Source organism: Sycon ciliatum, chromosome 8 (assembly GCF_964019385.1).
Source record: "Sycon ciliatum chromosome 8, ocSycCili1.1, whole genome shotgun sequence".
Lineage (NCBI taxonomy): Eukaryota > Metazoa > Porifera > Calcarea > Leucosolenida > Sycettidae > Sycon > Sycon ciliatum.
Genome location: NC_088650.1, coordinates 26180092 through 26204322, shown reverse-complemented (window position 1 = coordinate 26204322; position 24231 = coordinate 26180092). Strand labels below are relative to the sequence as shown.

General features: G+C 46.5%; 1 protein-coding gene across 1 annotated transcript; it reads left to right on the top strand.

Moving 5' to 3' along the window:
- The first annotated feature begins 4813 nt into the window (after positions 1 to 4813).
- On the top strand, positions 4814 to 22577 carry LOC135822504 (AP-2 complex subunit alpha-2-like). Its single transcript, XM_065335285.1, has 23 exons — positions 4814 to 5162; positions 5307 to 5375; positions 5532 to 5674; positions 6327 to 6520; positions 9450 to 9579; positions 9886 to 9987; positions 10355 to 10463; positions 10676 to 10826; positions 11142 to 11310; positions 11604 to 11741; positions 12251 to 12358; positions 12985 to 13059; positions 13435 to 13532; positions 13755 to 13884; positions 14948 to 15052; positions 15791 to 16045; positions 16254 to 16438; positions 16996 to 17170; positions 17765 to 17886; positions 18740 to 18856; positions 19716 to 19785; positions 20308 to 20442; positions 21582 to 22577. Exons 1-23 carry the CDS (start codon positions 5096 to 5098, stop codon positions 21657 to 21659), a joined length of 2925 nt encoding a protein of 974 aa, XP_065191357.1. The 5' UTR covers positions 4814 to 5095; the 3' UTR covers positions 21660 to 22577.
- The last annotated feature ends 1654 nt before the right edge of the window (positions 22578 to 24231 follow it).

Here is a 24231-nt window from a genome sequence, read left to right as displayed (position 1 = left end):
GCGTTGCGTTTGTGTATGTGGGGGAGGGGTAAGACTGTACAACGCACATACCATAGTGTCCTGTATGAAACCTGTTGTGTGTACAAACATACATAATACACACACACACACACACTGTTCCGATATCCATTCTCAATTCGGAGTTTCCCGCAACCAGTGCGCTGACTCTATCGACTTCTAGTCTACAGCGGTTCACAAGTTATGCTTGAAGACTTAGCAAATTTCCCAGGTTCACGAACTCAAATTGGAGATCTTGCTGAACTTGTCCAACTCCGTGAATTATGAACTCAGTTCAAGTCCTGAGTGCATGTCGTACTGTGACATGTCCCATATACTGAGGAGAGTGATATACATGTACATGATGATTGTAGTGTGCAGCTTATCAGGGAGTCGTAAGTGTTTTACGACTCCCTGGTGCTTATATAGCGAGCAGCAAGGCGCCATGATGTTGTCAGCAAACCGACAAGCGAAACAAAAGGAATATTCAAGAATCTAGAAGAAGGTTCAGGAACAAGGACCAGCACCTAGTCCTAGAAGATGCTATAGCAAGCGCCATGCAAGAGCTCAATTTCGCACGTCACAGATGTGTAAACAAAGAATTGTGCATGCCAGCATGATAATAATTGTAGTGTGCATAGACAGTTTACATGTATGACAAGTGCAATGTACAATAATAATTATTATTATACAAGATAGGTGACATGACAGTTCCTTCCTGACACAAGGCTATGTCACAGTATGTGCTACATGAAAGGTGTGCATGAGAGGTAAGCACGGAGCATTCAAATGGTACATGACTGTATAGTCATGATGTGTGACGTCCACAAGTTCACGTGCTAATTATTGTCAATGGGTGATGCGACTACTGCTAGTTCCTTGCCCTACAGTACTCGTAGGCAAACATATTCCAACACATGCGCGCGCACACACACACACACACACACACACACATACAATTTTTTTTAAGTAACATTCTGCGACGTTACTAAATGGTAAATGCTGACATTGCATCAAAGCCGGAATGAAGCTGTGGACGGATGAAGGTCTATCACGTATCACTGAGGCAGCTGGCATAGGACACAGGAGTGTGGCGAGGCTATTTCTGTACCTGAGCTGGCAGGAGAATGCCTGTATTTGCCTCAAATAATGGTCATAATGCTCCAACGGCTGCATGACATGACATAATGTTTGAAGTCAACGAAACGGACAATTTTTAAACCTTTCTTCTACAAGGCTTTGCCATGTTTTGTAGTGACTTCATTACTCATTACAGATCTCTATTGCTGTTCAAGTTTAACCTGATGATGGGCCAGGCCCGACATTTTGGTGGTTATCCGCATTGAAGAGACCGCGTCACAAGTTCGTAGAGAAGTGCACTGACCTTCTTCCAGAGGGCGTCGACTTGCTGACAGAAGTGCTCATCAACATCGAGTCGTTGCTGAGTCCTTTGACTCTGGATTGCAGAAAATTGCTGACTGTGAGTGCACGTCTTTCTCATTGCTTATCAGCTCCTATCCATCAGTCTTATCTGCATGCAACACACACACAGACATTCGTATCATCTGCAGAATTAATTATAGAGTTGGCTAGTGGAAGACGCCAAGCATGTTGGAAGGGCTGAGCGAGAGAGAGCGAGAGAGAGAGTGTGTGTGTGTGTGTATTTACAGGGTGAACAGAAGTGGATGGAGTACGGATCCCTGCATGTGGGACTCCACGGTTGGCAGGGTACTTTTCTCCATGTATTTCGCCCGCTGAGCATCACCAGGATATTGATGAGGAAGTAAATGTCGCAAATATGAAGGCTCAAATTGAAAATATGGAAAATAGTGAGGCACAAGTTACGCGATAGAGTCCACCAACTAAACCAGATTTTGATTGGTCAGACGTGCACAATTTAGCAGCTAGGCTTTCATGCCATGGAATGCCTCAGTATTCCTTGTCAGTCTGGTGCTACATTGTGCACGTCTTACTATTCAAAAACCTGGTCTAGTTGGTGGACTCTAATCAGTGCATAATTTGTCACGTGCGGCCCCATTGGTTTCCATAAATATTTTGATTATTTTCAATTTAACAAACTGATAAAAAAATAAATGAAACCAGGACCGCCGGAACTCGGCAGTTTTTGATTGGTCCGGTGATCTTTTGGCCTGTTACATTTTACGGAATGATATGACGGGTACACATGCCTCCACAGCATGCTGAGGAAACACGTGTTGGTGGCCAAAAAGTTGGTCCGGTGATAACCTGACCAACCGGACCGGTTCCGGCGAGCCTGGGAACTCATTATCATGGTAAAGGCACTAAACATAAACACCTTGCATGTACAAGGAGATGTTCGCACGGACAAAAACCATCATGACAGGGAAAAGCTAGCTCACGGCACTTCTCACTTAACTTGCTTGCGATCCTGGCAAAAAGCCGGGGGCCAAAGCAGCTTTCCTTGCCCGGCCACCAGTTGTCGAAAAAATCACTGGAACAAACGAGGAATGCTCCATCTCCAGGACATGCTGTTCATACTTCCGTCGCTTCTCCTGCACGTGTTTTCTGTAGATAGCCGTGAGAGTAAGGTTTCAGTTGGAGAGGATGAAAGGGTCAAACACCCGAATATCAAACATTGTCCTCTCTAACCTACTCCCATTCACTCCACGTGCTGCCACATCCAGACGAGCATGAGCCTCCGCGTTGGCTGATCGGAGAGAAAGTGCTTCTCCAGACAGGGGTTCCAGCTCAGGTTCCACGCTGGCAGTATGCGCAACCTCACACAAGAGATTAGCCTTGAGATCACAGACCTCAATGTGGCACACCCCAGTAAATCCTCCGATCGCACATGACAGGGCATGGGTGGTGTCGAAGGGCTTTCCGCATGTACAATGAGATGACGGGCAACTGGGGAGGGGTCCATCTGTAACGCAGTCATAATGCACCCCGGAAGCCGGCCTTGTGGTTCATGAACCTGCGAGGCGGCCGACTAGTGAGCCAGCTGGGGGCACCAGTGTCTGCTCTAGGATTTCAAACCAATCCGGGGTACACCAGTACCTGGCACAAGTCTTGCAACCGGGTCAGAGCCGGGTACACACCTTCAGCCTGTCACTGATAGATCAGTCTCCCTTGAGGAACAGAACAAGGTACTCGACACGTCTATCATGTATCCTCCCAAACGGCCCGGGTCACAACTGACACAAGTGACCCGGTGTTATTTTTTTCCAACGGGTCCAAGAACCCACCAACCCGCTGACCCGGCTCTGGAGCAGATACTGGCCGCATCTTTCTCCCAGCGGCCAGATCAATCACCCACCTTTCATCATAGCCTCAGGGTATCCCTGAGGGAGGAGAGGGACATTGCCTGTTGCTGAGAATTAGCAGTACATAGGTTAGTAGAGTCGCCGTGGCTGCTTTAGAGGCAGCAACAACTTCCTCAATGGATTCCTCCTGTCGAAGGGGCTGCTAGTAGCGACTGGAGGTCTGGTGACAGACTTCGGGGCTTCACACTGCTCAGTGGAATTTGAAGGGTCCTTGGCGGTTGAGAATTCGCAAACCACCGTGGCAGCAGGGGAGCGACAGGATTGCACGTTCTTCCTTGCTGGGCGGCCGCTGGTAAGTGCAGGGAGGAAAACTTGGCTGATTGTGTCTCCCAGCGGTGCCAGGAGGTCTGCGGTGGCTGGCAAAGCCTGGCATTGTCCTTGCAAGAAGTGACCACTTGTGGCGGAGACCATGAATTAGAACAGCATAAGCTGCCTGGGGTTGGGAGGCTGCATAGTGAGCTAGGGTGTGCAGCCCATTGCACCACACATCAGCCTTCAGTGACACATAACAATCGCAGAACTGGGAAGAGCCTAGGCCAGCACCAGAATGTCAATAGCCGTCAGTCCCGATGTTCACTCCGGTTGTTGCAAACAGTTCTGTGGCTAGGGCGAGACGTAGCGGGTTCACAAAGAGCACCGCACTGATGTGGAGGGGTTGGTATCATAAGTTTATAACCATACTAGTCCTTGGTACCTCGATCAACGAGGACGGATCACCACACCAGGTCACGGCGCTTTCGGCGGAGAGATCTAGAGAGCGGACCAGGACTGTGTCATGTGTATGCTTCTGGCAGCTGTGGCAGCTTCCCGGATCATTGGCACTGTGTCCATCGCATACATGGGCATCGCTAGGCCCGTAGGGAGTAGGGTAGGGTCTCCCTGGGCCTGAGTGGTGCCCCAAGACGATAGGATCACCTCTCCTCCAATATAAATGTGACCATACATGGAGGTATGGAGGGAGTCCTGTTTGCGGATTCAACGAATGCGCCGCCTCAACAGAGCAGCCTGCCTGCGCCGAATGTTCAGCGGCTATGCCCTGAGTTAGCCGCTAAGCGCCAGCAAATACGTAATACCTACCGCTCACCAGCTCACCTCATCGAAGGTGGTCTTCACTGTGGTCTTCCACGCCGCACTCTTGCCCATCACATAACCTGATAACCGTGACTGCAGACAACCAATACAACAGCACTGAGGCTCCACGGCCACCGCCGTGCTGAGCTGAGCGAAGCCACTTGAAACAAACAGATCTACCGGTACTTCCTGGATCGATCATGGATCAATCGAAAAGTCTACTTCGGAGTAAATTTACGGAATGTAAAACATTAATCCGTATGTCTCCAGTACGCATGCGCACATCCTCCATGGCTGCATTGCATGCACTCCCGGATCCCCTACATACATTCTTCACGATCTTGGTTCAGCTCCGAACCCGACCACACACACTCGTAGATGTACTCAGTCACTCACACACACTCGAGCATGCCACATGCAGATTCCAGATGTGTCTCCACTGCACGGAACAGCCGTATGCAGGTCAGGGGCCTCTGTTGCTCAGAGTGAGAAAGGCGAGCGCTCTCGAGCAACGGCCAAGTCGTTGACAACTGCGACTTGGACCTTTCCCATGCCAGCGACCTTGATGTCGCCGTTGTTGTAGATTTTGCCTTGATTGGTGGCTGCAGAAAGGTGGTTGTGAGGATACATATTTAGGTGCCTGAATAACTCCTGCGGGACTTGCCTCCCGTTTACGTTGCTGAACAGCTTCCTGGCTGCTGTTTATTTTTTTTATTGGAGCCATGCCGTCTAACCCGAAGGGAGAGGCCATGCGTGGCCTGTCGGTGTTTATCGCCGACATCAGAGCCTGTAAGAGCAACTGCTTCACACTCCATGACCATTGCTGTGGAAATCGAACTGATCCTGCGATTCCTGTTTATGTGGAATACGTTTCGTCCTTGAAGGAAATACCTTGGTGATCAATTTCGTAATGTTCCCTCCTGTAAACTACAGGCAAATCTCGTGAAGCCGAGCGGAAGCGAATCAACAAAGAACTAGCTAATATTCGCACGAAATTCAAGGGTATGTCTAGGTTTTGCCATAAACCTCCCTCCCTGCATTCGTGTTTTGGCATTGTGACTTATCCTTACATGACTATATCCTTGAGAATGAGTAAATTCGTATTCGTATTCCAATAATTTATGGAGGTTTTGTGTATGTTGTCATAACCTGTCACAGGAGATAAACAACTAGATGGGTATCAGAAGAAAAAGTATGTTTGCAAACTCCTCTTCATCTTTCTCCTGGGAAATGACATTGACTTTGGTCATATCGAAGCTGTCAATTTGCTCTCTTCGCTGAAGTATACAGAGAAACAAATTGTAAGTCGTATACCTCTGCATGTGAGTTTTCAGATAAAAAAAGTACCTTTATGATAGTGTATTTGGGAAGCTAGCACATACCCAGTGTGCGCAAGGCTCGATGGGCCCAGGAATGTAATCTCTACAGACACAAATCTCAGAGTTGCTTGCTCTTGAAAGTTTCCGTCTATACTCGGCGTTCTTGCACCTCACATTCTTGTTTCCATGGTGTAAATGAATGACATCTTCATGTTCACGTCCTGTTTTGCTCCGGATGTCGCAAACTATAGCAAACTAAAATACCTGCTGGTCGTGAACAGCTAGTCGAGTTTAATCAAATCAACCCTTGCATATGGCTGGTTGGCAGTATTGGACCTGGGTTATACACTGTTGCTCGTAGCTCCGATGCGCAACCCAGGCATGCAAGCTACCTATTAAACGTCCAACTATTTCTTTGTTAAAGGGGTATGTTGTTGGTGTGTTGTAGGCTGTGAGACAACGTGCTGAACTTGCCACTGTCAAAGGCGCATGGGTTGTGCCCTTTGGATAGGCAAGATGATACCAAGTTATGCCTGGTGAGGTTGATTCACGTGTAGACTAACATGTTGCATGTTATAGTGTCTGATCTTTCACTTGATTTTGTGTTTTCTGATTGCAACATCATTCTGGACAGGGCTATCTATTTATCTCCGTTCTTGTTGGAGCAAATTCCGACCTGATGAAGCTGGTTGTTCCAAGCATCCGCAATGATCTCTCTGGACGCAACCCAGTGTTTATTTCACTTGCTCTGCAATGCCTTGCCAACATCGCCGACCCGGAAATGGCTGACTCGTTTCAGAGCGAAGTACCTCGCCTGCTTACAGCCGCGTGAGTACCATCGCCCGTGTGTGTGTGTGTGTGAAATTAAAAAAAATTAAAAAAAGTTGCTTTGTCTAACATAGCTTGTTCGCTATCATCGCCTCAGCGATCGGCAGGTGTAAGTCTGAGTGCATGTATTATTGCCTCATGTTATCGGTTTAGTGGCAATGCATGTGTGCCGAATTCATTACAACATGTGCTATCGTTTTAACCCTTTACCATCCGACCAAAATTCCCCAGCAGTCCCAAATGCAATAATTCTCACCTCATTTTGAGAATATCTTCGGTTCTAATCAACCAATTTTCACAATCTTGGGCATTCTGGAAAGCTCTCCACGAGCTGCGTACATTGAGCTCAAACAGGACACTACCAAGACCACATATCAAGCGCCAGGGAGCTTCAAATACACCCCATCGCTGGATATACGAGGAAAATCTCTCCTCGCCAGCCATTTCTCGCTCCTTCATCGTAAACATTCCAATTTTTTTGCTTGAGTTCCTTTTCATGCTGCCCACGCGCTCAAAGCATGCCAAAGTGACTCAGCATGTCAGGAGAGGGGAAAATCCCCGCTCAAGGTCAGTCACTCGGAAAGAAATTCGACTTTTGCCGTAGCTGAAATGTCGAGCGAAATATCATTGGAATGCGACATCGCAGCTCTTTACCGATTGATGCAATGGAAAGCTGAGTTCTTCGGCTTCTTCCTAGATATTTAGTTCTTTACATTCCGACAAGAATCGATCGAGTTACGAATGTTTTAGTGTATGCATGTACATCGATCTCTAGAGATCGATTCAAGTACGCACGGATGGTAAAGGGTTAAAGGGGAAGTCCGGTGAAAAATTTAAATTTCACAGTCCGTAGAGTTCGGGTCGCTGAGTCGAATGGTCTTTGTCCGAGGAGGCTGCGGCCTATGGTTCGTCAGATACGCCCAATCGAACATGTGCGAATTTGAGCGCGCATCACCCAGATCCAGGTGATGACGTCACAGCGTGCAGCCAGGTAGCCACACCATCTAGTCGTGTACAAAATGGCCATATTCGGAGCGCGTTCGATTGGGGAACCGTTTGTCGCAGCTTCTTCGGACCAAGACCATTCGATTCAGTGTTACAAACACTACGTACCCTGTGATTTTCAGCTCGGTAAACCTCGAGGTTGTACCATATTTTGGCCGTTTCCGAGTTGGACTTTTTCCGTCAGCATGCAATGGCCTCTACGGCTCTTGCAGTCTTGGTGTGCGCTGCGCGCATGCTAGCTGTAGTGTAGTGCAGTCAACAAACTCATCACACACGGAACTGTACTACTAGGACTCCCGCACTGCCGTGCTGGGCTGGCTAGCTACAAGTACAACAAGACTCGAGACGCAAGACTCAGCAAAACTAGTCAACACACAGACTTGTCATGTACTACACTCGTATCAGTCGTACAGTCATGTAGTCAGAGAACGTGCTTTTCTCCTTGTAGGTGCCGGTGGTTGTGCTTTGAGAAAGAAAATTTTAGTTTACCGCTCCAGTCCCGCCTCATTATTTTATGCTACAGCGATGAGTGCACAACGGTGACAAGTGACAAAACAGCGAACAGCTCCCGGACCTAGAACTTTCAGATTCCATAGCGTTGCGAGCGAAGAGTCGTGCCCGTGGTTCAAGAAGCCTGCAGTGTTCTCCAATTGAGTAGTCCGAAATGTGCCAAGTTCGCACCAAAACATCACCATGTGGCAGGCTACTGGAGTCTAAGCGAATCGGTATGGAACAACATTTAGAGCACTCGCATCACTCTTCTCCATTTTGGCGACCCTGCTCTCCAGCGATCTGATAATTATATCAGCCTCGTCTGCAATAGCTGCTGCTTCTTCATCAGTCGGAAACTCAGTAGCGCTCACTCTTGACCGGCCCGCGCGGCCATTTCTTCAGCTGAATACCGAGGTTCTCAGCCCCAGACCAAACTCATGAAGGTCAGCCATGGCTGCATCCTCACTCTCACAAGGAGTTAGGTCTAGTTCGGGGTCGCTTGCACCACCTAATATCAGTCGCCAAATCATTTGAAATAGCACTGACACTATTGCTTTCACACTCTCCTTTTGACCTAGCTGCACGCTATGACGTTGCGGAGGGTGTGGCGCGGCCGCATGACGTCATGGCGCAGCCCCGAAACTCAGTTTTTCAAACGGAAATATCTCGAGAACGCTTTGTCGGAGACACGTGGGACCAACACCATTCGACTCAGCGCCCGAAACTCTACCGACCCTGAAATTTAAATTTTTCACCGGACTTCCCCTTTAAGCATTGACCAGGTGCAATACGTTGCCATAGTGGCACCATACGCCTTCTTGTATCCTGCCAGGGTGTGCTTAAAGGACTGGTGTGCATGTACATGTAACCTAGTCTTATAGAGTGTTACCAAGAGTAGATAAACAAGAGTGTGCAACTCGCGGATGGGTTGGCCCACGGCGGAATTTTTTGTTGACGTAATCTTTTCGACGACGCACGCGCTGCGAGCCTTTTGGAGAGTTTTCCCTCGTGCACTTGGCTGGGCTTTACATTACAAGGTCGGTGCCCAGCACGTGCTCTCACACTGCTCTGCGGCAAAATCCGCGTTTCTCTGAAAAAAGGTGACGTCAACAAAAAATTCCGCCGTGGGTATCTGCAGATTGTGCAGGAGAGATCCGGAGTTGCACACTCTTGTTTATCTACTCTTGGTGTTACATATACCAGTATGAGCAAGGCAGCATGTTATACCACTTTGCTGGGCCAGGGTTGATTTTTTTCAGATAGTTCCTAGATGAACTCAAGCAGTTGTATTGATGTGAAAAGCAGGTCTATTCTACTAATTTCACTGTATTCTCTTGGAGTTTATTATTGTTTCTGCTTGAAGTGGCTGTTCGTTTTGTCATAGGCAGCTTTCTTCTTCTTCTTTTCTGACTCTGTCTCATGAAATATACAGTGAGAGTAACGAAGGTGTCAAGCAGTGTGCTGCTCTGTGCTTGTTGAGGATGGTCCGGCAGAAGCCCGAGGTCATCAACCACCGCGAATGGGCAGACCGTATCACACACCTCGTAACAGAGAAGCACCTGGTAAGCATTGTTTGCAAATGTTTCTTGGTGGATGTGATGTTTTTCTGCTCTTCTTAAGAGCATCGATTCTGGCTCTGTTATTCCCCTGGGCATCTGTTTTGTGTTTTTGAATTCCGTGCTGTGGCTTTTAAAAACTCTGTAGCTGAGAAATGCACTTGCTTACGAATGTCTTGCTTTTTCAATCAGGATTCTTGTTGATGTGGCTGGACATGTTGCAGTGTTCCAGATTGTACTGGTTTTCCAGCCTGTTGTTATCTTTCTGATTTGTGTGCGAATATGACATGACTGTGTACTTGTGTGTGCTAGGGTGTTGTGACGGCAGCGACGAGTCTCATCAATGAGCTTGTAACCAAATTCCCCGAGCCATATCAGGGTATTGTTTCGATCGCAGTCAGCCGCCTCAGCCGGGTACGTTTGTAGGCATATATTTTCCTGTGGGTGTTTTATCACATGCTTCTAAGGCTATCTGAGTCATTACGGCGTATCTTTTTTCCTTTGTACAATGCCGGCCATGGTCAAGCAGCCATTGATGGCCTGCAATTGTGCAACCCAGCTCTGTGCACACTTCCATCATTCTACTTCAAATACTCACATCTCTTTTTGTTGACCCAGTGGTTGCATTTCACTGGCAAGCACTAGTTGTGTCAGTGATTAGATGTGTTGCGTGTTTGTCTGTGCGTGCGTGCTTGCCTCTGTTTATTTGTGTGTGTGTTGTGCATGTGTTGCATTGCCTGTGTGCATGTGTCTGTGATAAACACCTGTTCTTGTGTTGCAGATTGTCAGTGTCGCGGTATCTGAGTTGCAGGACTACACATACTATTTTGTGCCCGCGCCATGGTTGTCTGTCAAGCTGCTGCAAATCCTGCAGAATTACCCTCCTCCAGGTGCGTAGATAACTGATGTTAACAAAATGAAACTGACGAGGACAACGCATGTTCCTGTTGAATTGCACGGCCTTTCCTTGTCTCTCGTGCTAGATTTTGATTCCCGAGTGGCTGTTATTCAAGACTCTTTATTAGTCTTATACCCTCTCCCCCTTCACCTCTGCATTCTCGTTTCTGAGCAATGAGTGTTCTGTTCTCGGTTGCTGTTGCAGAGGATCCTGGTGTTCGCGGTCGTCTGTGTGAAGCACTGGAAGCCATTCTCAACCGAGCTCAGGACCCGCCGAAGAGCAAGAAAGTTCAGCACAGCAATGCCAAGAACTCCGTGTTGTTCGAAGCAATCAATCTCATTATCCACATGGACAGGTGGGTCAGAGCTAGAACAAATCGTGACACACTGAACACAACTACTGTGTATGCACAATTCGCTTGTTTTCAATTCCATCGGCCACCATTTGTTTTGTTGTGCAGCGAGACGTAGCATTTCTTTCTTTTTTCTTCTTGTGGTATACAGTGTCACTGCAGCGTTTTTGTTTTGTTCAATTGTGAACCAACCGAAGTCTTGTGTGTGTGTGGTGTGTGTGTGTGTGTGTGTGTGTGTGTGTGTGTGTGTGTGTGTGTGTGTGTGTGTGTGTGTGTGTGTGTTTGGTCTGCATTGTGCTTTGGCGTCTGCAATCACAGTGAGCCAAACTTGCTTGTGCGTGCCTGCAATCAGCTTGGTCAGTTCTTGCAGCACAGGGAGACAAATTTGAGGTACCTGGCTCTGGAGACAATGAGTCGCTTGGCAGTGTCCGAGTTTTCTCATGATGCAGTCCGTAAGCACCAGGAGACAGTGGTCAACCAGCTAAAGGTAAATGTATACTAGTATTTAGCACGGTGTTACCTTTGTTGCTTGCTTGGTGCAGGCTCATGTAAACCAACTAATTCCTCTGCTCGTCGGTGTTCGTTTGTCAAAGTTTGACTAGGTTGTGTCCTTGTATCCTTCGAAAAATTCATGTGGTGCTTTAGGTAACTATGGAGATATGCACCGTGTCACTGGCAGCTTCTTGCCTGTCATGTAGGTTCATTTTGCAGGCACACAAGGTACTGCTGTGCTTTCAATCTAACTCGTCTCGTTTCTTACCAACTTGTCACGCTTTACAGACGGAGAGAGACGTTAGCGTACGGCAACGTGCCGTGGATCTTCTGTACGCCATGTGCGACAGGACCAATGCTGAGCGGATTGTTGCTGAAATGTTGACGTATCTCGAATCGGCTGACTATTCCATTCGCGAGGAAATGGTAAGACTTTGCTCCACATGCTAATATTTCAAAGTTTTCTCTTCACGCCTCTTGAACTATTTGTCTGAGTTGTGCATGTTATTTTTACATGTGCACCGGACGCATCCCTTGTATTGTGACCTTGTTCTCTGAATTCATACATATACATGTGGGGCTTCACACCTTCGTTTACCTTGCAGTTCAATGCCCCTGTGGCACTTGGTTACTGATTCAAGGCCAGATGGCTGTGAGACAGAAAATACTGTGATTTGTTCGCTTTGTGAGAGCATATCCTCTTTCATAGAGTTTTATACAGTCACCGTGCATTCTTTACTGGATTTTGTAATCTTCAGCGTAGTACTGTAGGAGATTATTTGCGTATTTCATACCACAATTTTGAAGTTTGCCAGGATTGCTCTTTCCCTTTTCTGGTGTTGTCGTGTTGGACTTCCTGGAACATGCAACAGGTAACTGTAAGTCTATTGAAGTTTGAATTCAACTGTTGTGACCTTCTTGTCTTGATTGCTTAGGTACTGAAGGTTGCCATTCTGGCCGAGAAGTTTGCAGTAGACTACACATGGTATGTCGACACAATTCTGAATCTGATCCGCTTGGCCGGCGACTACGTCAGTGAAGAGGTAAGCAATTCAAATTGCTGGACGGCAGTTTCATGTCTTCGTAAAGAATCGCGTATGAATTTACGCAGGGTGCAATACATGGACTCTGCATGCACCTGGTCTCGTATGTGTCCCGTGCTGGCCAGTATTCTCTGGGGCTGGTGGTCAATAAGATTAGAAAACGTTGTAATATGCCTAGTATTGATGAAGCCTGGTGGTTCAGCATATACCAGTGTGGTTGTATTTTCCAGATAGGAGTGCTGTAGCAACTTTTGACTGAGCCACACATATGGAGCAGGAGTAGATCATAGATTCGTATAACTGTTATTGTAGAACGGCTAATTTTAGCGGGTAAATTTTAGCGTTTTCATCTGGACCAATTCGCGATGAAATATCTTAGCGATGCGAGCTTCAGACTTTAAAAAGAAGGATGACTAGTACTGTACATTCATCGATTGGCGCGTGAACACTCTAGCAAAAACTCTCCAATCGCTAAACTATCACCGTCGCTAAAATTAGCCGTTTTACAGTGGTGGACAATCCACTAAAATATGTCAGTTGCAGAATGTACTCATTTTTACTTTTTATCTACGGCTGCATGTTCAAATGTGTGTTTGTGTTCGTATATGTGCGTGTTGTATGTCCAGGTGTGGTATCGCGTCATTCAGATCGTCACTAACAGAGATGATGTGCAAGGCTACGCCGCTAAGACTGTATTTGAGGTAGGTTTTTTTCTTGCCCTTTAAAATGCATGACGAGTTCTATCGTTATTGGGAATGTTGGTAGTGCTTTTGTTGGGCTGTGGCACAGCTTCGTTTACCTTACAGTTCAATGCTATGCTTACATTGCATAGCATGCTGTTACTGCTCCAAGGCCAGATGGCTGTGCGATAGAAAGGTCCGTGGTCAGTTTGCTTTGTGGGCTCACTGCCCTTTACCCATTGAGTACAAGGCCACTGTACATTTGTTACAGTGCTGTGTTCCAGTCATTTGTGCTTGGTAGAAATTTGCTTCTGGCTCGAGTTTCAGCTATACTCTTTATTTCATCGCTTTCAAGATTCTCCTTTCGATTATGTCCAATGTTGTTCTGTGTTACAGGCCCTGCAAGCACCTGCTTGTCATGAAAACATGATCAAGGTCGGCGGTTACGTGCTGGGTGAATTTGGTAACCTGATCGCTGGTGATTCTCGTTCCAGGTATAGCCTTTTGTTGTGTGCAGAGTTTGCTCCTTGAAACGGTTTCCTGTCCTGATCAGGTTGTTTGGGTATGGCACTGTCTGCCTGTTTGGTGTGTAGTGACCCTTTTTCATTTCTGTCTGCCTGGTGATGAACTCAGTTTCTTTGTGTGTGTGTGTGTGTGTGTGTGTGTGTGTGTGTGTGTGTGTGTGTGTGTGTGTGTGTGTGCATGTGTGTGGACAGCCCAATGGTACAGTTTGAGCTGCTGCACAGCAAATTCCATCTGTGCTCCAGCCCAACAAGGAGCCTTTTGCTGTCAACGTACGTCAAATTTGTCAACTTGTTCCCCGAGATGAAGGCACACATCCAGAAGGTATGCTTTCAATATGTTTTCATTCGTTTCATGAGGCAATGTGTAGTCTGCTGTACTGGCGAACATGGTACCTGGTCTATAACTTTTTGCCTTGGAGGAGTATTCACCTTGGTTCTCACTGGAAGCAGATATTAAAGTTCTTCTGAGACGGAGAGAGAGAGCTAGATAAAGGGCTATAGCAAACTTGAGCGCGCAAGCAGCTACCTAGGCCAACGGAACAAAGGGAACGCTACAAAGGGTTCTGACTGTGCCTGTCAAATGTGAGGCTAGTTGCCCTGCAGAAAGGCTACAACCATGTTTCATGGCGTTTACCAGTACATTGTCTAGTTGCACGCTTCGTTTACCTTGCAGCTCTGTGTTGTGTAGCTGACTCAAGGCCAGATGGTTGTGCTATATAAACTTTGTGACCAGTTTGCTCTGTGAAGTGTGCTCGCTCCCATCACGCATAGAGTTCAATGTCACCGGACAGCCCTGGTCTGGCTAGACTAGGCGGATACCAGATTGTGTGGCGGGTTGTGTGTTCTACTGCCACAACAACTAACTTTCCACCGCGTTCTGGCGTGTGGGGCTTGATTGTGAAATCAGCTCTTTTACACTTGCCTATGCAGTACAATGCATTGTGCGAAAATTGTGATTGCTAAAGATCTGTCATGGAAGAACGTGGTCTGGGATGTCTGGAAATTTGATTTTGTGTACCGCTGCGAACCATGTTGAAGACAGCCCCTCTAAATGACACAGCGGGGATACATTCTGACTCTAGCCTGTTGTCATACATCCTGTGCACCATTTCGATAGTGCTTCGGGTGGGGAAAAGCACCAAAAATCTTCTTTTGTCCATTCCATTCAGCGCAAACAGGTTTTTCGGACAGTCAATCCTTTGGATAGTTTACATTTGGGCAATCGGCATTCTACTGTATGAAGATACCTGTACCGATTGCACTTTGAATACCTGGTTTCCTCTCAGGTGTTTTTGTTGCTGCTTTGACACATACTCAATAGGCCGTTCACACTTCTTTGTGATCCTTTTGTTGTGCTTCTTTCTACTTTTTTCCGGATTTTATAGACTGTACTGCAAAGCGACAGCAATGTACGGAGCTCTGATGTTGAAATCCAGCAGCGTGCAGTCGAGTATCAGAGGCTTGCTGACGTTGCATCAGCCGATGTTCTGGTAAGCTAAAGTGATTCTGGACATGTTCATTTGGTTGCCTGGATGACCTCGTTGTAATACAGCTCGTGTAGTTTCGATCTCAGGATACTCCCAGCAGGGGGTCCAGCACACCTGTCACTGACGGAACCTATTCATAATCTCCCGTCCATCGGTTTTGAGGGGCAAGTCCACTTCAATCGTACACACTGTGATACCTGCCTTGATTAAAAAGATTGTCAACTGGGCACGGCCATATTTATGAATGTGCTAGACCTGATTGTGCCTGTCCAGTGTGAGGCAAGTTGCCCTGCAGGTAGGCTACAACCATGTTTCATGCCGTTTACCAGTACATTGTCTAGTTGCACGCTTCGTTTACCTTGCAGCTCTATGTTGTGTACCTGACTCAAGGCCAGATGGTTGTGCTATATAAAATTTGTGACCAGTTTGCTCTGTGAAGTGTGCTTGCTCCCATCACGCATAGAGTTCAATGTCACTGGACATCCCTAGTCTGGCTAGACTAGGCGGATACCAGATTGTGTGACGGGCTGTGTGTTCTACTGCCACCGTTTCCTGGCGTGTGGGGCTTGATTGTGAAGCCATGGCAAAGCTTTTTAGTGTTGGCGTGTGAAGTATTCTGTAATTTTGGGCAAACAGCGATTGAATTGGAAGTTCATAGATCGCTGTGCGCTTTGATGATTCAATTACTGTTGGTGTGTGACTGGCTCTCTGTCCATGTTTTGATTCACGTTCTATTTCCAGGCTACTGTTCTGGAAGAAATGCCACCTTTCCCAGAGCGCGAGTCATCTCTTCTGGCAAAGCTGAAGAAGAAGAAGGGTGAGGCGGCTGGTGGCCGTAGCAAGGAACGGCGGCCCGGTGCTGGTACGCAGAGCACGGTATCTCTGTCTGCTGCTTCCGAGTCTTCTGCAGGTGTGACTGTTGCTGCTCCTGTTTCCACTCCTGCCAACACGACATTGCCCGTGGCTGCCCCTGTTGCAGCTGCGCCTGCTGCGGCGGTACGTACCTCTTTGTGCGTGTTAAGTGTGCGTACCTCAACTCTTTTAGTGCCGCCTTGCACTCTTCCTTCACTTTAAATTATGTCAGGTGCTGCTTCTTTTTTTTGTGGCCTTGCCACTACTGTCTCTGTAGGATAGAATTCAAGACAGCTAGAGGAATGCATGTGGTGTAACTTGATCTTTTTTGCCCTTTACCATTGTTATGCAGCCTCTTGCTGATCTCCTTGGAGGATCAGAACCTGAGCCTGTCGCAGCACCCAGCCAGCCCGCTGCAGCACCAAGCGGTGGAAACGCACTGGTAGACATTTTTGGAGCGTCGGACAACTTTGGTTCTCCTGCTGCTCCAGCTGGACCAGGAGCGCTGTCCCCTGGTGCTCAGGAAGGTTATGATAAGTAAGTGTTTGAAAGTATTGTCTGGCAGCATGTGTGCTGCTGGATGTAATCATATTCATTGTCTCCTTCAGTTGTATATGACATGTGCAACGCTGTGTCTATAGGAATCATACCAAGCACTGCTTGAAAAGAGTTTCACATTGGACGCTCCTTGCTCCTGATTGGGATCATTTTTTGCTATGTGCGAACAGCACCTTGTTGCCTGTTACAAATTGTTATATTCTTGTGCCAGTATTTGCCAGTACTTCTGGTTGCACGCTTCGTTTACCTTGCAGCTTATTTATTGTGTAGCTGACTCAAGGCCAGATGGTTGTGCTATATAAATTCTGTGGCCAGTTTGCTCTGTGAAGTATGCTCGCTCCCATCACGCATAGAGTTCAAGGTTACCGGACAGCCCTTTTTGTGTGTGTGTGTGTGTGTGACCACTTCACTCTTTTTTCTGAAATATACTTCTTTTCTGTTTGTGCAGCCTAGATCGCACTTCTACAGTTTCACCCTGTGCTTTCAGTATGCAAAGAGTGTATTCTTTAGCTCTGCGTTTGTGTTGTCTTTTCTAGATTCTGTTCTCGGCTCAGCGGCGTCCTCTTTGAGAGTCCAGCGCTGCAGATCGGTATCAAGTCTGAGTACCGACAGAACCTCGGCCGCATCGGCGTCTTCTTTGGCAACAAGTCATCGGGACCTCTTCAGAACTTTGTGTCAACCGTACACTGCCCAGGAGAGCTTGCCACCCAGGTACAGGTCATTAAAAATATATTTTTCTTGAGGTGAGAGAGAGAGAGAGAGAGTGAGTGAGTGAGCTAGATATAGCAAACCTGAGCGCGCAAGCAGGTACCTAGGCCAACGGAACAAAGGGAACACAACAAAGGGTTCTGATTGTGTCTGTCAAGTGTGAGGCAAGTTGCCCTGCAGAAAGGCTACAACCGTGTTTCATGGCGTTTACCAGTACATTGTCTAGTTGCACGCTTCGTTTACCTTGCAGCTCTGTGTTGTGTAGCTGACTCAAGGCCAGATGGTTGTGCTATATAAACTTTGTGACCAGTTTGCTCTGTGAAGTGTGCTCGCTCCCATCACGCATAGAGTTCAATATCACCGGACAACCCTGATCTGGCTAGACTAGGCGAATACCGGATTGTGTGGCGGGTTGTGTGTTCTACTGCCACAACAGCTAACTTTCCACCGCTTTCTGGCGTGCGGGGCTTGATTGTTAAATAATGGCAAGTGCTGGTGTGCGAAGTAGCGTGCATTCCCGTAACGTAAAACTGAAATAATATGCATGGATCTTATTTGGACCTTGTTTTCTTCTTTTTTATATTCTGCACAATGTAGCTGGTAGTTCAGACAAAACCAACCGCCTCGACCGTGGACATAGGTGCTCAGGTACAACAACTGGTGAATGCGGAGTGTGCGCAAAATTTCACAGAACCACCACTTCTGGACATCCGCTACACGTGAGTGCAAAGAACAAAACTTGCTGCTGATGCCAGTGATGGTGCTGCTTCTGCTGTTATTGTTTGTGAAACCTGTTCTTTTTCAACATGTAGGTGGAACTCTGGCCTGTCAACCTTAAGGGGGGCATTCTAGTTGTCACTGTTTCGTGTTTTGAAGAGTTAACCCTTTAAGAGCCACAGGAACATTTCAAAATTCTGCATTTTTTCGTGTTCCTTGGATCATAGCTTCAGTTCTACTCACTCAATCCTCACAATCCAGGGCTTCCTGGAAAGGTCTCTGCGAGAGGAAGAGAATGAGGTCGATCATGACAGCCAGCACACCGTCTATCCAGCGCTAGATCGCAGCGACAGTACGAAAAATGCCCCAAATGCGTCCAATTGCGTCCCGCTCCAGATATTTCATTTTACTCGATCGTGGAGTTCCAATTTTTTTGCTGTGTACTCTTGACAATATCAACAGTGAAACCCGTGCAAATTCGAGTAAACCAGCGTGACGAAAAGTCTCAAAATTCTCAATAGTAAAGTCGCACTGCGCGCTTTTGAAATTGCCGCGATCGCGGCTCAACTTACGAGTGATTTATCTCAGGAACCGTTTCTTGCAGCGCTTCGCGGATTGTTTTTGCCGACAGGTGAGAGTTTTCTCTTCGCCCTGGATATTTCGATCACTAGATTTGAGCGAGATAGGACTGAGTTACGATCTTTTGAAGTTTTGCATTTGAATGCGTCGTTTACGACGCATTCAAGTATGGGGCGGCTCTTAAAGGGTTAAAAGTTTTCCCCTGAAAACCCCACGGACTATCCGTGCGTGTGCGTGTGTGGCTGATATCTTGCAACATCCTGTTTATGTCTGCAGGGCGAATGGAGTTCAAGAGCAACTCACCCTCCTTCTGCCTGTGCACATCACCCGCTTCTTCGAATCCACTCAAATGTCGTCCAGTGATTTCTTCACACGGTGGAAGGCTCTGTCAAAGTAAGGCGCTGTAGTATAAATGGGTTATAGATGGATTTCAATCAATGCCACGTGTACGAAATTTCAGTTAGAAGGTACTAGTACTGTAGCTCATGGGCAAAACTCATAGCATGGTAAATTGGCCTGTGCATACATTGGGTTTGCCCTGCAGTCACCAATATGAACAGTGTGATTGAGATCCATCCATAGTTGAATCTTACTCGTAGTACTGTAGTGGACATGGAAATCCGGTCGCACGTCTAGCGGCCCCAGTGCGCTGGCCATGCAGCCGTGGGTAAGCAGTACACACGTGCATTACATGTACATATTCATGTATATGCGCTGCAGCGCACTGGTCGCATCAGATCAACATGTGCATAACGTTCTGCACGCCCTGAGGGCGCCGGCCCCGGTCAATCGACTGGATTTCCATGTCCGCGACAGTACGATCTTAGGTTTTTCTGTAGGTCAATGCAGCCGTTATCCACCCCCTTCGCGATTGTGTTTTACACTGATAGTCACGGGTTGTCTGCAGATCAATTGTGAAGCTTTGCGTGCACGCCTCCATTGCTTGCCACAAATATACGACCCTGTTGCTCATGATTGAAGTGGCTCGAAAGAACGAATAATTTTGCGTGACCTTAGCTGAACTAGCCAGACCGCATTAAAGGCATGTGTGTTTAATGTTACGCCAGCATTACCGGAAGAAATTGTGAGAATGCATCTTCTGTTGTCTGCAATACACTGGTGTATACAACCCCTGAGAAAGTTCTGATGGTTTCTTGTACTTTTGACATTGCAGTGCATCTATTCTCTGACATGTACTTCTGTGTAGACTGCAACAGCTTATGTCTACTTGTGTTTTCTGTGTATGCTACAGTCCTGGCCAGGAGAACCAGAAGATTTTCAAGGCTGCCTTCCCCATTGATAGCGAGGCCACTAAATCTAAGGTGAGTTGTTGGTTTAGGACCCTTTGAATGCTGCCCAATAGCCCTGTGACGTGGTATTACAGTCAGACCTCGCCTAACCGCACACATTTTCCACAAAAAAATATCCGGATAGGCGAGGGAATCGGCTAACCGGACACCGGTTATGTTGGATGCATCGCGTATGTTGTAAATCTGTAACCAGCTATTTTCTTCCGGATGGCAAGGGATCCGGATAAAAGAAGACAGGATAGGCGAGGTCTGACTGTAGTGGAATTGTTGCTGTCATATCTTGGGAAGGTTTTCTGGACAACGTTGTAGGCCGTCAGAATTTACCAGAGCTTTCCGGAATGTGTCTTGATCCTTAGTGCTCTTACAGATGTGGATAAGTAAGACTGGCCAACTCATGTGAACCGTATTTTTTTCTTCCTATCATGTGTATTGGAATGGTTTCAACTTTATACTTTTTTTATTGTAATTCTTGAAGTTTCTAAGAAAGGAGACTTTATAACTTGGATGCTTTTGTGTGCTTTGTTGTATCTGCAGCTGGTTGGTCTTGGTGTCGGGGCAATCGATGGCGTTGACCCCAATCCAGAAAACTTTGTGTCAGCCGGCATTGTGCACACGACCTCCGCTCAAGTTGGTGTATTGGTTCGTCTTGAGCCAAACTCGCAAGCACAGGTATGCATTGCTGCATAGTACCCCTGTGTTTAGTAGCCCAGGCTTGTCTTTGTTTGATGGTGCAATAGTCACGTCTAGCGACTGTGCTGGTACCTTGCAAATACTGCAAGGCGACTGAAACACAATTCTCGACATTACTTTCTGCGATGCGATGTCCTACACTTACAAGAAAATGCTTGTCCAATGCTAACGCATGCAGTCGCTTGCAGTCGCAGGACCACTGCCGCAGAAGCTGTCCAAAGTTCAACTTGTGCAAAGTTTGACTCGCGCCAGTGGGGTACAGTTTATTGTTTGCACTGGCTGCACACATATTTACTTTGCACTGGCTACACATGCCGTTGATTCTCCCCCACGCCATGTTGCTTCCCAGCTAGGTTTTCGGCAGGGGGCAGGAATTAGATCAAGGCTGTCAAGTGCAGTACGATGTACAACAACGTGGAGGATCAGACTCGATGCGCTGAATTGTGCACATTTTCATCCTGGATTGGCACGTATTGTGTACAGCAGTGCATGCGTCGGTTCAACATCGTATTTCTTTGTATACGCCGAAGTCGCTTCACGAGTAGAAAATCGAGAGGGGGCGGATCAACGGTACTTTACGGTACATTTACGTTGCACTGCGTATGCAATGTAGATGTTACGGAAGCCAACGTGAATCGTGTGTCATCACAAGCCGCACATCGTACTGCAGAAAGTGGTATCATACATCACGCTTGAGCCTATTATGGAGTGCAATACTGGTGGCAGGAGTCAGTTTGTGCGTGAGAATTCTAGTTCATGCTGGCGGAGGACAGCCTCAAGAATTTCTCCCACTTGCCTTGTTTCTGCTCAATAAAACAGACCATGGACTATTTTTTTTTCATTTTTTTCACTCAACTTGTGATCCATGACCAATTGGTACACAAAGTGCGAGAGAGGGGTGATAGCCAACCACAGGAAGAAAAGGAATAAAGAAAAAGAGAAGGAGGAAGGATAGACATGCATCCAGCATGTAGAGATCCTATTGTCCTACATTATGCAATGAAGCTTGCACAAGTGCTTGATGACTGTTAGTCGGGTCGTGCTTGTCACTGGATATTCTCGTGTTTCATGTACTTCGAAGTAGAACGTTTTCTTTGGTGTTGTTCACTCTCTTTCAGATGTACCGGCTGACAGTGCGAGCATCACGGGATACGGTGTCAGCCAGCGTGTGCAATCTCTTGCTCACACAGTTCTAGACTGCTCAACCACTTCTGGAATGGACCAGCGCCGGTTTGTCCTCTTCATGTCTCCTCAGAGTCGCAATAGCATCGTGACCTTTAGCATTGTTTCCATTGTTCTGCTCATCAACGTCTTTTATTCATCCTTCCCCCGTTGTTTCTTTGCTTTTTTTTTTCTCGCAAGTCGACCCCTGCTTTGTGCAAGAGTCCTCTCTAGGTTTATTGACTAACATGACAGCAGCAGTGTCCCAGGAGGGCCAGCTGTCCCTGCCAACAACATTACGCTGCATTTGGCCAGTCGTTGCATATCTGTTTGTTCCTCTAGCTGTGTACATCACTGGCGTATGTGCAGTGTCCTGTCGATCGCCAACCCATACCACCCTCTCCCTGAAAGAGGGACTCCTCAGTTTTACCTGGTCAATGGGAATGGATAGTTGGCTGTATATATACAATGTGTTGCTCGTCTCTTTTCTCGTCCGTCTGCTTGCATCCAGCCTTTGCTATTTCTTACTTTTTAGTTTATTTGATTAGTGAAACATTTTCAGAATACGCAGTGTGGCGATTTCTTGCACGCTCACAGGTTTCATGCTCTTGTTTGTCACACACAGTATTTGCTCTTGTTTCTATTCGTTGCTTTTACCCTGCTGGTATGCCATTCGGGATTTACTTTGCTTTTCAAATGCGGAAAAGGGAGCTTGATGTCTATTGTCTTAATACTACAGATTTTTGTTCGTCACCAGAATGCTTTATGTTGCTTGTCACTGCTTTTGTCACCAGTGTAACTGTGTTGTTGTCTTTGCGCATGTTCTTTTTTTTTTTTCAATTATAGCCATTATGCGTTCCTGTCCTAATTTGCTGTATGCTTTGTTTTTGTTACATCCATCAAATTCTGTCGATAGGTGCAATTGAATTTGATTTAGAGACTTCTATCTAGAACTATTGTATTCGTGTTGTGTTTGTGCGCGTCAGTCCGCACAGTGTAGACAAGAGGGAGTGGTGGATTAGTGTTGCTATACAGTCAGGACGGATTGTAAGGACGTGTTATAAGAACGCAACCAGATTGCTGAACAAAATTAGAACGTCCCAGGCTAGCACCTTGGAAACAACGTTCTGGGGCGCACGACTCTACATGTACTGTAAATAGCTTGGCGTAGACCATGAGGCATGATTGTGATCATGGTGATTATCCAGAGTAATACCAAGAGTAAAATTAATAAGGTTTATACTTGTTCTCAAAGGGTAACCAGCAGCTTTCGGCCTGTTTATCAATAAGCTATCTCTTAATTTGCTGGCCGAAAATCCTATATATAGAATTTGAAAATGTGTGCCTTTTACATGTATGCCGTTGTTATTGGTCATCACGACCAATAATAACGACATAATGGTTTTCATGGAGTTGTAGATATGTGTTGAGGCATGAATGTTTACATTTTAGATTCATAGGGCGATAATATTTCTGATGAATACCCATGTTTAGCAATAATTGGAAATTTGAGCATAATTGTTCAGCTGCTGTCATGGAAAGGACTGAAGCAGTGAATGTGCAGAAGAACATTGCAGGTGTGGCACGGGGTGGTTTCATGACGACATATTGCACATGCCGTCATGAAACTACCAGTTTTAAGGATAAAACAAGGTCCAATAAAATCTCAAATCCTATATATAGGATTCGAAAAATAGGGCACAGGCCTTAGTAATATTGGGCAAGGAGATGCGCCTGAGATGTTAGTGTTTGAAAAAATTATCTTATTCAACTCTCGATATCTACTAAAACCTAGCAAGGAAAAATTGGTCACATACTTTTTGCTATTCTCATGCCACACCCATTTTGAGTTGAAAAATATGACCAAAATCCTATATATAGGATTTAGCAAATTAAGAGATAATTATGCTCTTGGTTATATGATGGCATTGCTTCTGCATTCGTGCAATGACCTCAGCAAGAATAAATCGGACACGAGTTACAATAATATTATTATAAAGGTTGAAAGCTTTCAAACCAAGGCCAAATGCGATTTACTCAGCGACCCAAATGGCCAATTTAGTCTTATGCTGAGGATAAGCTTTCTTCTCTATAAGACTAACTTCTCTAAGTGGTTCGTACGAATTAAACAGGAACAAAGTCCATTGGATCGGGACACTGACTGGAAGAAGAAGAAACAGTGCAGTGAAAATGCAATGAAAGAATGTAGCGTTGATGCGTTATCAGGTGGTTATCATGATCTTCTTCTTCTTCTTCGGTAACTACAAGTCATAATAAATATGAAAATGACTGTGAGAGTACAGTGTACATGTAGTAGAAACTTAGATCAGTTTCTCCAGTTGCAAGAACTGGATAGCTTCTGATGGTTGTGTGAGAATTGCCTCCCTGACTGACGTGAAGGTACATAGACGTGTACCTGCTCGACTGCTGTGTCTGGCAGGGCAAGCTAGCAGGAGGTGGGCAGCATCATCAACTGTTCCAGGACAGTGAGTGCAATCGGGTGAAGGTGCCGACTCAATCTGGAACAAGTACTTGTTCAGCAGGCTGCAGTGGCCAGTGAGCAGCTGATTGAGGATGGTGGTCTCATGCCGGGACGGAGGGCTGCGG